Source organism: Gadus macrocephalus, chromosome 18, assembly GCF_031168955.1.
Source record: "Gadus macrocephalus chromosome 18, ASM3116895v1".
NCBI classification, from domain to species: domain Eukaryota; kingdom Metazoa; phylum Chordata; class Actinopteri; order Gadiformes; family Gadidae; genus Gadus; species Gadus macrocephalus.
In genome coordinates, this window is record NC_082399.1 from 9,050,209 (window position 1) to 9,063,071 (window position 12,863).

Here is a 12,863-nt window from a genome sequence, read left to right on the forward strand (position 1 = left end):
TATTTACCGGTAACAAGATTGGCAAACGGAAGAATCAAAACAAAATATTAAACTGCTGACATAGTCTATATAATATGTTTGTGTGTGTGTGTGTGTGTGTGTGTGTGTGTGTGTGTGTGTGTGTGTGTGTGTGTGTGTGTGTGTGTGTGTGTGTGTGTGTGTGTGTGTGTGTGTGTGTGTGTGTGTGTGTGTGCGCGTGTGTGTGTGAGGAGATGAGTGGAGGGGAGTCTTCTGCAAGTGATGGAGGATGATGATGATGATGATGATGAAGCTGACTGTGATGATGTTGAAGGGGATGATGATGGTGATGACGAAGATGATGACGGTGATGACTATGTGAGAGCTGAAGTTAGCAGGAAGGATTAGCGTGTCACCTGTAGAGAGCTGGGTAGGAGAGATCCTTCCGGAATGTCTGCTGACGGTGCTGGACCCGTACTTTTCCATGAACTCTGCAAACTCTCTCCTGAAGGACACAAGCACACAAACACAATTCACACACACACACACGCACACATAAACAAACATGCATTCATGCACGTATGTGCACACACATGCAGTCATGTGCAAACAGACACACACACACACACACATGCAGACAGACACACGTACACACACACACAGACCCAGACACACACACACAAAAACGTGGGTCAGATACAGTTTGAGTTTGATCATCCAAATAGCTGCAGAAGGTATTTGTCTCCCTCTCATGGACGTTTACCATACCAAACAAACAACCACAACCAAAACAGTTGAATAGATAATTATAATGAATAAATTAAATATATAATTAGTTTATTATTCTAGGTCCTGTTTAGGGCATAGATGGATAGATGTGTCGAATAAATGCAATTCATATTGAATTAATGTATTACTGCCAACTGCTGGCAACACCACAGCAGCAAAAGCATTGACTTCACATTGGTATCCAAGTCCTGGGGTAAGACATTAAAGAGGCTTCCTCTGACCTGTGGACTAGAATTACCCATCTCGAACTAGAGTCTTTGAGCTGGCACTGATGCCTGTTGGCATTACACAGGCCAAGTAGTCTCAGGGAAAGTGAGAGCGATTCCACTATGTACTATTTAAACGGATGCATTATCTTAAGTGACCTACAGTGCCAGTCAGGTTGCCTTTTACCAAGGAGATGAAAGACGATATTCTTTCTGAATAGTTTGATTGCTGGACGATACAGAGGCAGATCAGAAGAGCCAATCTGATGAAGCAGAATACGTAAGACAATTTCTCTACGTTCCGCAAAAAAATATTTCATCCGTCTGTTATCGTGGATCGGCCCCAGAAAAACTGATCAGAGCGTCCTTATTGAACAACCTAACCACTAAACTATCCTGCCAGATTTCATTGGGTTTGAAGCCGTAGCCACATTCAGAGCCGTATGGCGTGCGTTATTGTTATTGTTATGAAGGATTTGGGAGTTTAATCTGACGCGCTGGTGGTGTGCGATTGTTTTTGCAGGGAGAGGACAGACAGAGGTTGTCGACACATCCGCTGCTGTTGATGGACAACTGAGCTGTTGTCAGGGTTTAAAACCGCACGGTAGGCAAATCTCTGATCTGTTTGGTCTGACTCGGAAGGTGAGTCCACAAGTTTGAGTTGCATCTTTTGCAAAATCTACTCTCTAGTATTGCTTTTTCATGTAATGTCATGGTTTTTAACATTAAATGTTTTTAAAAAAGAATATTTTTTCATTGTTGATCAAGGATCTATTGATTGGTCATGGAACGATTTGATTGATCACAGAACAGTCGCTCACATAGTCTTTCCCTCGGTCACTGAATGGATGCCCTGAAGGCTGAATGGTGAAAGAAGCCCAGGTAGGAGAACAGATAAGTTGCGAATTCATTCTCAATTAGAAGTCAGCGGTGCGAGGATAAAGAGGGTTACATTTAGCCTAATCCCGTTAGCACGCCCCGGACCCACAGTGTTACATCACAGCTCCTGTTGTGTCCCCGGACTGAACCGGGAACGACAAGAGCAGGAGCATATGACATCACCGCAGACAAACGGACGATGAAATCTTAAACAATTTATCAATTTAAATATGAGAATACATTGTTTACTGGTCGAGGCCGGAGTATATAATGATTTTCTATGCTGCTGTAGGTACGACTTGAGAGTTGTTAAGAGAGAGCAGAACAGAGCAGATTTTAGAAAATAAACCCAAACTAAAGCCTTATCACCCTCACTGGCTATGTTTCTCTGCCATTAAGAATGTTGCATTCAGGCCCTTGGCATTATGATAGCACTGTGTGCAGACATGTAATTGACAGGCAAGATGGATTTCCCTGAGCAATGAGGGAAGAGAAGTCCTGATTGGTCAGAATGGAGCTGGGCGTGGTCAAACTCTAAATTGTCCAATTCAGAGACAGGAACAGTCAACCACAACAGGTTTTCTCAAGCGAGGTAATATCTTTAATCATTAGCAGATACTTTAACCGACTTGATTTTGTTTTTAAGATGTTAAGGAGCTGTTAGGGGTTAGACATATTGCTGAAGGATGCTATCTACAGGTAGAGTGCGTACATTGGGATTCAAACCAAGAACATTTTAGTTGGGAGTGAATCACCCTGACCAACAGACTATCCTGCCCCTATTTGTATTTATGTACTTATTTGTTATTTGCACTTGATCAATTATTTATTGGCTTATCTATTAAATATGTGGACCAACAGGCTTACTGGTAAATTAGCTAGCTCACCAAACAAATAGGAATTACCGGTAGTTTTAATCCACTCTAAGTAAAATTGGATTGCCGATTCCTTGGAGTCAATCCAGGAACAATCAGATGATTCACCAAGTAAATTGTCAATCCACCGGACAATTCGAGAATGAGCATTTGCAAACATTACTTCAACATGGCTGCTAGAATTGACATCCTCTGATTCATCCAACAATCCTACAGATGCAGAAACCGTTTATAGTGACCTTGAATATTTCCCGCAATTCTAGTTGCATGTTACATTTCTTTATGACCTGAACCCCACAGAACTGTCCGTAGGGTGAAAAGGGAGACTATGGACAAACAGACAGAAAGACAAAGTGACGGACGGGTGGCAGGTAGGTCCTGTCCCTATTGTGTCAGGGTCTGTCTCGTCAGTCCGTCCGGCTTGCTGCGGCGGTCTGACAGTGAAAAGCTCGGAGGACAGTGGGCTGCGTCAGGTCGCTTAAGCTTTGCTTGTCTCCCGCCCTCTCCAGTAATTCTATGTTCATAATAGCGTATTTCATGGACTAAAAACGCTGTAGAATCAGATAAGCAGCAACTATGATGACTTATTAAAGGTCCACATGGCATGGGATTCTTGCAGGAATGCGCTGGCATCTTCTTCCTATTCATCCATGCCTGATAAGCAGCTTAAGCAGACAGAAATGTTCTCTCTCTCTCTCTCCATCTCTCTCTTTTTACACACACAACACACAACTGCTTCTCTCCAACAACACACATCAGGCCAATTATGATTAATCAGAGATGAGCAGTAAGTCGATTGGTATGAAAGAATTACGCCCGTCTCTATAATCTCAAGTACGTTCATTATTTTGGGCAAAACCGTTTCCCTGAAGTTTGTTTATAGAGTGTAACCTGAATATCGGAAATGTCCTTATCATATATCATGTCCCAAAGCAAAAGCAGGACCAGAGGAACCTGGGTATATCCTGGGTATATGTGACTACTGGAGTTAGGGTTAGGGTTAGAATTGGGGGATAAGCATCCCTGTGCAAGATGCTGAACCCCTGCCGGATCCTTAATGACATATCTAAAAAGAAATCCACTGTTGACTGACTTTGGATGACAGTATCTACGAACAGTAAATAGATAGTTGGAACAGTAACAGTGACTGAAGGGTAATTATTGACCAATGTAAACACCCATGGCGAGGCTACAGCTAATAATACGTTAACAGGCAACCGTTTAGCTCATTCTAACTCTTAACTAACTTAACGCGACCCCCACCATCAGGGCCAACAGCCAGGAGCTCTCCCAGAGGGGCTGCTAAAGCACCTTGACATACTTAACTCTGCCATAAGCCAAACCAAGCAGGGTTCACCTTACATTCTGCTTCGCCCTACGGACGACCAGATTATCCCCCTTGAAGAGAGTGAAGCAGTCAGCAAACGTCGGCCATACAGCGAAACAGTGTTCTGGTAAATTCACCTCTCTGAGATTAGGAAAATAAAATGTTGACGCGACAAAAATCACTATGTGTTATATATTACCTGGATTCATTGTCTCTGGCAACCAACAGAGACATGTGATTGGAGTAGGCGGCCGTCCGTAAGATTTCCACCGCCCTATCAGGAGTCAGGGAAGAGGCACAACTTTAAAGAAACTGTGTTAACAGTGGCAATTCGATTTTTATCATGGGACATATTAAGCATCTTTCGCTACAGCATGGTACGTTTGCTTGGGACTACAAACCTCTCATTGGTCACACCTATCAGACTGTTATTGTTGACATCCAAAATGAGGTCACCTGACCTAAGGCGACCTGCAACAGAGATTGTGGGGGGAGGGGGGGAGAGAGAGAGAGAGAGAGAGAGCGTGATTGGGTCAGTGAGCAACATCAAATAGATAAGAGAAAGAGATGGGACAGGTGGAGGCAGCTAGTGGAAGAGAACCAGGCAATTGGAGATTAATAAAAAGGAATATAACATGCCATGGTATGATATATCAAGATATATCAGATATTATCTGGTATTACATGATATGAGGGCATTGGTCAAAAATAAGACGCATGCGCTCTGAGAACGGGGCCATGGGGACCTGAGCATTGTGCAGGTTCCGGCAGTGTGAGGTACATACCATCCTGGTCAGCCAGGCCTCCAGCCACCACCCGCTTGATGTAGACCCCAAAGTCCTCTCCTGTAATCTCACGGTACCCGCCGGTTATTTTCACCCCTAGGTGGGAGATGACACACAAACATCAACATAACACGACTCTTGTTCAGACAGAGTGCGGCCGGATAGAGACATGGCGTTGTGGAGTATTCTATGGGTGAGGCTGAGAACAAATCAAAGCATGCAAGTGCTGCATGAGAAATTTAAAAGGATTTAGGGATTTAGGATTTAGGCATCAGAAACCGGAGGTTAGTTGGAAAATGTAACATTATTTAGTATTATTGGTTGTCGAGGGCATAACTGCATTGTCGGTTAGAGGCTAGAGGCCTGGCGTACAAGCTCAGAGACCGGGATGGAGATGTGCACACTGACCGAGTCCCTTCTTGCAGTCGCAGAACTCCAGTCTCTGCACAGCTCTGTTGATGCCATGTGGTCCCATGATCGTCCTGGGAAGCAGCGATAACAACACTTCAGTTCGCTGAACAAATAATTACAATATCCTCCTCCTCTGTTTAATCCGCTCTTGAAGTGTGGGGAAAGGCATCCCAACAGCGGCAATCCACAGCAGGCGTGATTGCCTTGAGTAGCAATGGTACACACACACACACGCACACGCACACGCACACGCACACACACACACAAACAACAACTTCAATTCAACTGTATGCAGAAGTCACTCATACCTAGCGTTCAGAGCACCCCGGTCGTGGGCTTAAACAGATTAGTTACTAAAAGGGAGAAGCTCTTCTTTGAAAACTCACCTATGCCAGGTGGGAAAGGGACAAAGCAGAAGAACATTTCTACCAGTTGGTGGTTAGAGATTAGCTGATCCAGCAAGCGATGTTGTCAGGTCCATCATATCAGTGTGTCCTGTGACTCAGATGTCGTGCTTGTGACGACTATATGCTGTAGTCCACAAAAGGCTGTTCAAGTGTGTGTGTGTGCATGTGTCTATGTGTGTGTGTGTGTGTGTGTGTGTGTGTGTGTGTGTGTGTGTGTGTGTGTGTGTGTGCGTATGACGTATGAGTGCCTGCATGTGTGTCTGTGTCTACTCTGCATGCATGCCTGTGCAAGTCAGGCAGACAGATCAAATGCTCTACACTTTTTTCTCCTTGGGAATTCATGAATAATATAATAGACTGGCAACTGTAATCCTAATCTGGCTGCATAAACCCTGGCCTTGGAATATTCCCAAGAAACATTTTGTAATTACCCTGAAAAATATTCCTAAAAGGTGCTATACAGTGATAATACACGATAATGGGTTTTCAAACAATTGCTAGAATAACCAAGAAAAAAAAATATTAGAATTTGAATTTAATAGAGCTCCAGATTACAGCTTTGGAACAATTACCGACTTTTTGTGAATTAACGTAACCTTTGATGAATAGTTATGATGGTTTAAAAAAACATTTTTTTTAAAGAATGCAGCAGTTTATCCACATTTGATTTCCTAAATGTATATCTAAGAAAAATAAACAGATATGTTATGGTACGTAGATAAAGCGATGTCAGACATGTCATTATTTGGGCAGAAGAGTGAATGTGTTCGAAATGTGTTTTGGGTGTTTCAATGTAGGTCAAATATAAAAACGTTTGATATGAAAACTGGTTCCCTCAAAATGTTCCAATTTCCCCTTTATTTGTTTCTTCTCCTTAATTTAGTTATTTTTCCTTTCTCCTAATTTTCATCTTCCTGTAACCCCCTAACCAATCACCGGCAGGTTACAAACAACTCAAATCTTTAAAATTATTCAACTTTAGTTTAGAGCGACCACATCCCTGCCCTCTACAAACCCATATGCCCTTCTGTTGTCCTTCTGCACACTCTCTCATGGCTCACATGGGATTATGACTTCCACTTCTCCACTATGTAAGAGTTATTCATTGTGAGATTTATCAAGGAAGAGAAGAATTGTCTTAAGAAATTGAAGGATAGTCTTGTAGTGTTTTAGGTGTACTGGACAACCAGCCGAAAGGCCCCAGTTTGATTCCTCATATCTGCAGCCTACCTGTAGCCAGCTGCCCACCTCCACTCTGCTCTGAATCCACTGGAAGTCACATTAGATAATTCTAAATGCCACAAAATGACTAAACATAGCAAATAGCAAGACATGAAAAAGACCAAAAACGAGTACGCCTAGGTCTCTATTTCGTCTTGGAATTCATAGAGACTATACTTCTCTCTCCGCACTCTTCAAAGAAGGTTACCAGGTTCTTATAAACACACGACTCATTTGACAGTCAATATGTCATACACAGGCAATATTCTTACTGTTTTGTGAGTAAACGAAAGTTCACTCTTTCGGTTCTGTCTTCTCCCCAGCAACAGATATATCTCCGAGCGCGCCAAACAGATGACAATAACTGACGTAGGCGGGACACAAGGAAGCAATTAAACTGATCACTTAATACCTGGTAATCTGTATTAGCTGCTATGCTAGCGCCTTGTCACGCAGCAGCACGGCCGTGGTTTTAGCGCGCAGCGAGAACCACCAGCTGTTAAAGCCCTTTTTGAGCGGGAAGACGCTGAAGCTGACACTAGCTACTTCTAGCTTGTGTCGTCTCACTTTTAAATGCACTTGACTATCAAATTTTGCACATATATATGTATATATATATATATATATATATATATATATATATATATATATATATATATATATATATATATATATATATATATATATATATATATATATATATGTGTGTGTGTGTGTGTGTGTGTGTGTGTGTGTGTGTGTGTGTGTGTGTGTGTGTGTGTGTGTGTGTGTGTGATTTGTGGGGTCGTCGGCGTTAGCGTAGTCAGATATATTGATCTTTGTGACAAGTTGCACGTGGCGACGTTGAAGCAGCCAATTAACAGGTGGATAAACCCTGGGCAGAACATGTGCAACCAGTTTGTGCGTCCCCATAGTATTGGCGCTCTCTTGTAAAAGCCCGTCCGACATCAAAGTGCACGAAAAACTAGACAAGGACAACTCCACCAGTGCAAAAACCAGAAGGAGGAAAACACAACGAACCAGAGATAAATATAGAGGAATAGGAAAAAGAACAGAGAAGGATATTACCAAGTTTGAACTTACCAGTAAAGTAGAGAAAGTCCATCGAACCGCTCAGCTGCCTGGGATAGAAATGGCAACGCACACTCAGTCAGAAACATAAAATACTCCCCCCTCCGCCGCGCAACCAGCACCACGCACACACATGCGCTCACACGCACACGCACACTCACCCTCATTAAACACACATCTACGCGTGCAAGTGACACACAGACATGATAAGAGTCAGTTGTTTTGGGGTAGAAGGGGATGCGATGAGACGCCAACAGCGGTTCAAACGAGGTCGGTGTGTGGTACTGCTCGGAGAAAGAGAGAGAAAAGTGGGAATCTGCAGAGACCGTGAGAGACACGCGTACCTTTACAGCGCTAATCCCTGCTGCTGACTCCCGAGTGCCATCGGTTGGGCTGCATGCCTGCTTGTTCCTCGCCCTCCACTGGTACCTAAAATAATTAATATGTATAACATATACAATTATGTATTAATCGATAAGAACAATAGATCAATAAATACCTAAATAGACAGACAAAAAACAGCAATTTAACACAAACGCACACACGCTAACACGAACACACAGACACAAACACGCACGCGCGCGCGCACACATACAAACACACACACACACACACACACACACACACAGATGACACAAAATAGTAACATTTTGTTCATTTTAGGATTTATTTATTTTGTTCTGTAGGACTTGATTTTAGAGAGAGAGAGAGAGAGAGAGAGAGAGAGAGAGAGAGAGAGAGAGAGAGAGAGAGAGAGAGAGAGAGAGAGAGAGAGGAGAGAGTGAGCATTATTAATTATAATAATAATTGTGTATATTGTGTGTGTAATTAGTAAAAAATAAACTGGCCTTTTTGTGTATAATACTATTTATAAAAACTGGGTCCAGGGCTCCAATGGAAGGGAGAGTTGGACACGCGTAAATTATTTCCTGTGTTTAATATTTAATATTGATTTACTTTGTTAAACGACGATTTGCGAGACCGCAAATACATTTGTGGGAACAAATTGTGACGGAACCTTTGCAGTGAAGTCTGGTTTCAAGAGGGGACCAGTTATCTGAACGCAACGCTTATGTGTGTTGTCTGCAGTGGTTCTTGTTTGGTAATGTCATGTTTCGTAACTACAATCATTTTTGAACAGGTAACGTGCTTTTTCACATGCAAAATCTCAATATTTCGTGTATTGATGTTGTCAACACAATCAGTTATTTTGTCCTTGTCCTTGAAGTTTTAGAAGCACAATAATGTAGCATGTTGCTAATGCAAGTCGTTCTGTGGGAAAGCAGTCCAAGTAAATAATTTAATTTAACACACACTCTCTGTTTGTTTGAAGGCTTGACCTTACAGTATGTTCAATCTTTGGACACGCCACGGTACTAGAGTTATGTTATGCGTTTTTGTATAATGTAATGTAGCAAATGTAGAGAGGAAGGTCAACGTAAAGCCTCTTTATATTGTTCAGATTTAGTTCGCCGTATACTTTGTGTTGAGTACGATCATGTAGTCGCAATGGGTACTATATTCGATCCTCAATGTCTGCAGACTAGGTTTCCTAGAGCTCGAACGCCATACCAGCTCCTTAATAACATCTATCAAAGTTCACTGTAAGACGCTTGGATAAGCGTCTACTAACGACTTTATACTAAATAAATGCCCTTCTAGCTTTGTAATAGTAGTAGGACTAGTACCCTAACTGATATGTTAACCATTCATTGAACGTGTTTTTGTTTAACTTGGTTAAAACATTCATATGAAATTAGTTTCGCAGAGCTAATAGCTTGAGCTCATTATAATTTTTATGTCTCACAGGTGAACTACCTTTTAGAAGCAGCGGTGGTGACATAATAGCAGCATGCTTCTCCCCTGCGTTCTCCGTGACTTCTCTCGGTGCTCTACACTGTCGATGCACTGCAGCCGTGTGCTAAGACTACAACAAAAACTACAGCCCAGCGAGAGGGGTCTCCACACTCAGGCCCAGGAGTTCATAGCGCGGCGCATCGGTCTACGATGGAAGCCGCAGACCAGGGGCATCAAGAATAGGAGTAACAAACGCGGGAGCCAGGAGGATGAGTGGAAGAGCAAGAACAAGACAGTGCTGACGTACATCGCCGCGGCCGGCGTGGGGATGATCGGGATCTCGTATGCATCGGTGCCGCTCTACAGACTGTACTGCCAGGTATGGATAAACCCGCAAGCCCACCAGAACACTCCGAGGAAAACTCTTGCGTTACAAGTCATAGTTATGGGTGTTTTTTTTGGTGAGGAACAACAGTTTTGGACAATTCACTTATTTTCCCTTATTACTAACGGTGGTACCTTGGTGGTATTACCTTTTTTTTTTTTTTTGAGGCATCTTCTTAGATCCCTCAAATCCCTTAGATACCTGTAGGCAGTCTGCCTACAGGTAGACTGCAACCCTCACCCTCACCCTAACCCTCCACGATCTACTATCCTGCACGCATCTAAACATAATAATCTACTTTTAATGATATAATAATGAATTCATCATTGGACTGTCGAAAGAGAATATTTGACAATTCAACCAAAAGAAAACCTAGATTGATACTTGATCGATACTTCAATACAACAAGTAATTGTAACAAACCCTTCGAAACTGCAGCCATCCTTTTGGTGGAGAACTGGGCTGTGCCAGAGACGGTAGGATAAGAAGGTAATGTAGCTGTTGTCCTTGGACAGGCCTCGGGGCTCGGCGGCACGGCCGTGGCGGGCCACGATGCGGACCAGGTGGCCACGATGACACCCGTGAAGGACCGCATCATCAAGATCACCTTCAACGCCGATACGCACGCCAGCATGCAGTGGAACTTCCGTCCGCAGCAGTCCGAGATCTACGTGAGTTTGGCGTGTGAATGTTCTTCCATTGCACAAACTGTGTTGGGTTTGAGTCATGCGTTCTCTAAAGTTGGTTTTATGATATTTCCTGCTTTGTTTCATTGTTTGTTCCTGTTGTTATTGTTAACTTTTTGTTTTACTGTGTGGTTTTTGAACAAAAGAATATCTCCTGAACTAGATCTATTACCTCTGCGGATGTTATACCAAACATGCCATTTGGGGGCACTGTAAACAAGCGTAACTGACATCACCCTTGGCAAAGCATCAAACGTCTGTGTACACTGCTTCTCCAGGTAGTCCCAGGAGAGACGGCTCTGGCCTTTTACAGGGCCAGGAACCCTACTGACAAACCCGTCATCGGCATCTCCACCTACAACGTAGTGCCCTTCGATGCCGGACAGTACTTCAACAAAATCCAGGTCAGGAACCAAATCACACACGTGTCTAATGCACACACACGTACACACGCATCTATAAGTCACCCACACTATTTCTTAACATATATTATCAGTCTTAAGATAATGGAGATCTTACAAGCAGAAGTAAAAAAATGAAGTTAACCTTCCTCCTCCTCCTCGTCCCTCCTCGTCCCTCCCCTTCCTCCCTCCTCCTCCCTCCCCTTCCTCCTTCCCCCAGTGTTTCTGCTTCGAGGAGCAGCGGCTAAACCCAAAGGAGGAGGTGGACATGCCCGTGTTCTTCTACATCGACCCCGAGTTCGACGAGGACCCACGGATGGCGCGCGTCGACACCATCACCCTCTCCTACACCTTCTTCGAGGCCAAGGAGGGCCAGCCGCTGCCCCCCCTGCCCGGGTACAGCTACAAATGACCTCCCGGCAGACCGCCGGCTCGGTGGAGAGACTCGAACTTTAAGACGTTTGGACAAACTGTCTCACTGGCAATTTTTTTATATTTGCGATTGTGTTGTGATCAAATCTGTATAATTATATATATACACATAGGAGATTACATGATTTTGCATTCTTCAATCATCCAACGGAATCACTGCCTGATTTAATGTATTTATTTTCCAAAAGTGTCAATTGTAGGGAGAGATGGTGGAAACTACATGGATACTTTGTTTGATGCTGTGTCCTGACACTAAATGTAAAGGGACGACTGGGGTCATGCCACGATGATGGAAGTTGTGTGTTAACAGCTGTAAAATGAGTATGAATGATTGCCCTATGTTTAGGATAACATTGTTTTAAATGTGTAGTACCCTGATCAACCAGCAGAGGACACACAGGTGAAAATATTGCATAATGCAGTACCTTGCCTGTGTTATTGAAGTAGCAGTCGCGTCTCTATTTAGGCTAAAAGGAAGATATATCGTCGATTTATTTGACTCCTAGCAAAAAAATATTGAAAATCACAAACATCCTTGGCCCATAGAATCGGGCGAGAATTTATGACAATTACTATGCTATTTAATTAATGACATTTGAACCCTGAGGAGAATAATAAAGCATCGGTTTCTCAATATCCCCTTATTTTGTTATCGAGGCCAGAAATGTTGTAATACTGGCTATTGTCCACTACTCAATCAGAATATTCATTAATATTCAAGTGACCCTAATACATATTATGTGTGATGGCTGCGTGAGCAAAACACGATGCATTTAGATTCGGAAATAATCCAAAATTCTGGTGTGTTAATTCGAGTGGACACCAGCAGTTGTAAAACTATTTCGATTGGACCCCATCCATCCTCATACACATCACTACCAACTGTTTAGAAAAATGTATGCGTGAAAACATTACTCGATGGACCCTGCTCTGTGGATTGTGTCATGATTATGCCTTCATGTAAAACTCAAGACTAAAGTAAGGCCGAGAGAAAGAGTTTACTTGTCTTATAAGATTACATCATTTGTTTATCTTCCTCTTGAATCAATGCAGTCTTTAGTGTGGCTGCTGCTGCTGGGCTGCGTCACAGCACACTGTCCACTTGTCAGGAGGGAAAAACGACAACAAACCGAGCCACGCTGTCCCCCTGCCAAGGTGCACGCACGCTGCGCAGACCACCCATATAGACTATAATATCACGGAGCCGGGGTCAGTTTTGCATCGGTCGTTTGT

At 43.1% G+C, this 12,863-nt stretch overlaps 2 protein-coding genes across 2 annotated transcripts in view; one reads left to right on the forward strand and one right to left on the reverse strand.

Moving 5' to 3' along the window:
• stxbp4 (syntaxin binding protein 4) overlaps nucleotides 1-8,249 on the reverse strand; it is a 43,693-nt gene extending 35,444 nt beyond the window's left edge. The window contains 7 exon segments of the mRNA XM_060037255.1: nucleotides 375-463; nucleotides 4,234-4,308; nucleotides 4,436-4,505; nucleotides 4,820-4,915; nucleotides 5,228-5,301; nucleotides 7,942-7,979; nucleotides 8,091-8,249. Coding sequence (XP_059893238.1) covers nucleotides 375-463; nucleotides 4,234-4,308; nucleotides 4,436-4,505; nucleotides 4,820-4,915; nucleotides 5,228-5,301; nucleotides 7,942-7,979; nucleotides 8,091-8,096 — 448 coding nt within the window. The 5' untranslated portion in view covers nucleotides 8,097-8,249.
• A 697-nt stretch (nucleotides 8,250-8,946) lies between these two features.
• LOC132446446 (cytochrome c oxidase assembly protein COX11, mitochondrial) lies at nucleotides 8,947-12,264 on the forward strand. The gene is made up of 5 exons (XM_060036758.1): nucleotides 8,947-9,070; nucleotides 9,739-10,105; nucleotides 10,627-10,782; nucleotides 11,076-11,201; nucleotides 11,419-12,264. The coding sequence occupies exons 2-5, from the start codon at nucleotides 9,782-9,784 to the stop codon at nucleotides 11,608-11,610; spliced, it is 798 nt and encodes a 265-aa protein (XP_059892741.1). The 5' UTR covers nucleotides 8,947-9,070; nucleotides 9,739-9,781; the 3' UTR covers nucleotides 11,611-12,264.
• Nucleotides 12,265-12,863: the final 599 nt, after the last annotated feature.

Excerpts from the sequence above, each read along its gene's own strand:
- LOC132446446 (XM_060036758.1), top strand. The coding sequence starts at position 9,782 with ATGCTTCTCCCCTGCGTTCTCCGTGACTTCTCTCGGTGCTCTACACTG. Across the intron at positions 10,783-11,075 it reads CGCAGCAGTCCGAGATCTAC|GTAGTCCCAGGAGAGACGGC; the intron begins GTGAGTTTGGCG and ends CTGCTTCTCCAG. Across the intron at positions 11,202-11,418 it reads AGTACTTCAACAAAATCCAG|TGTTTCTGCTTCGAGGAGCA; the intron begins GTCAGGAACCAA and ends TCCTTCCCCCAG.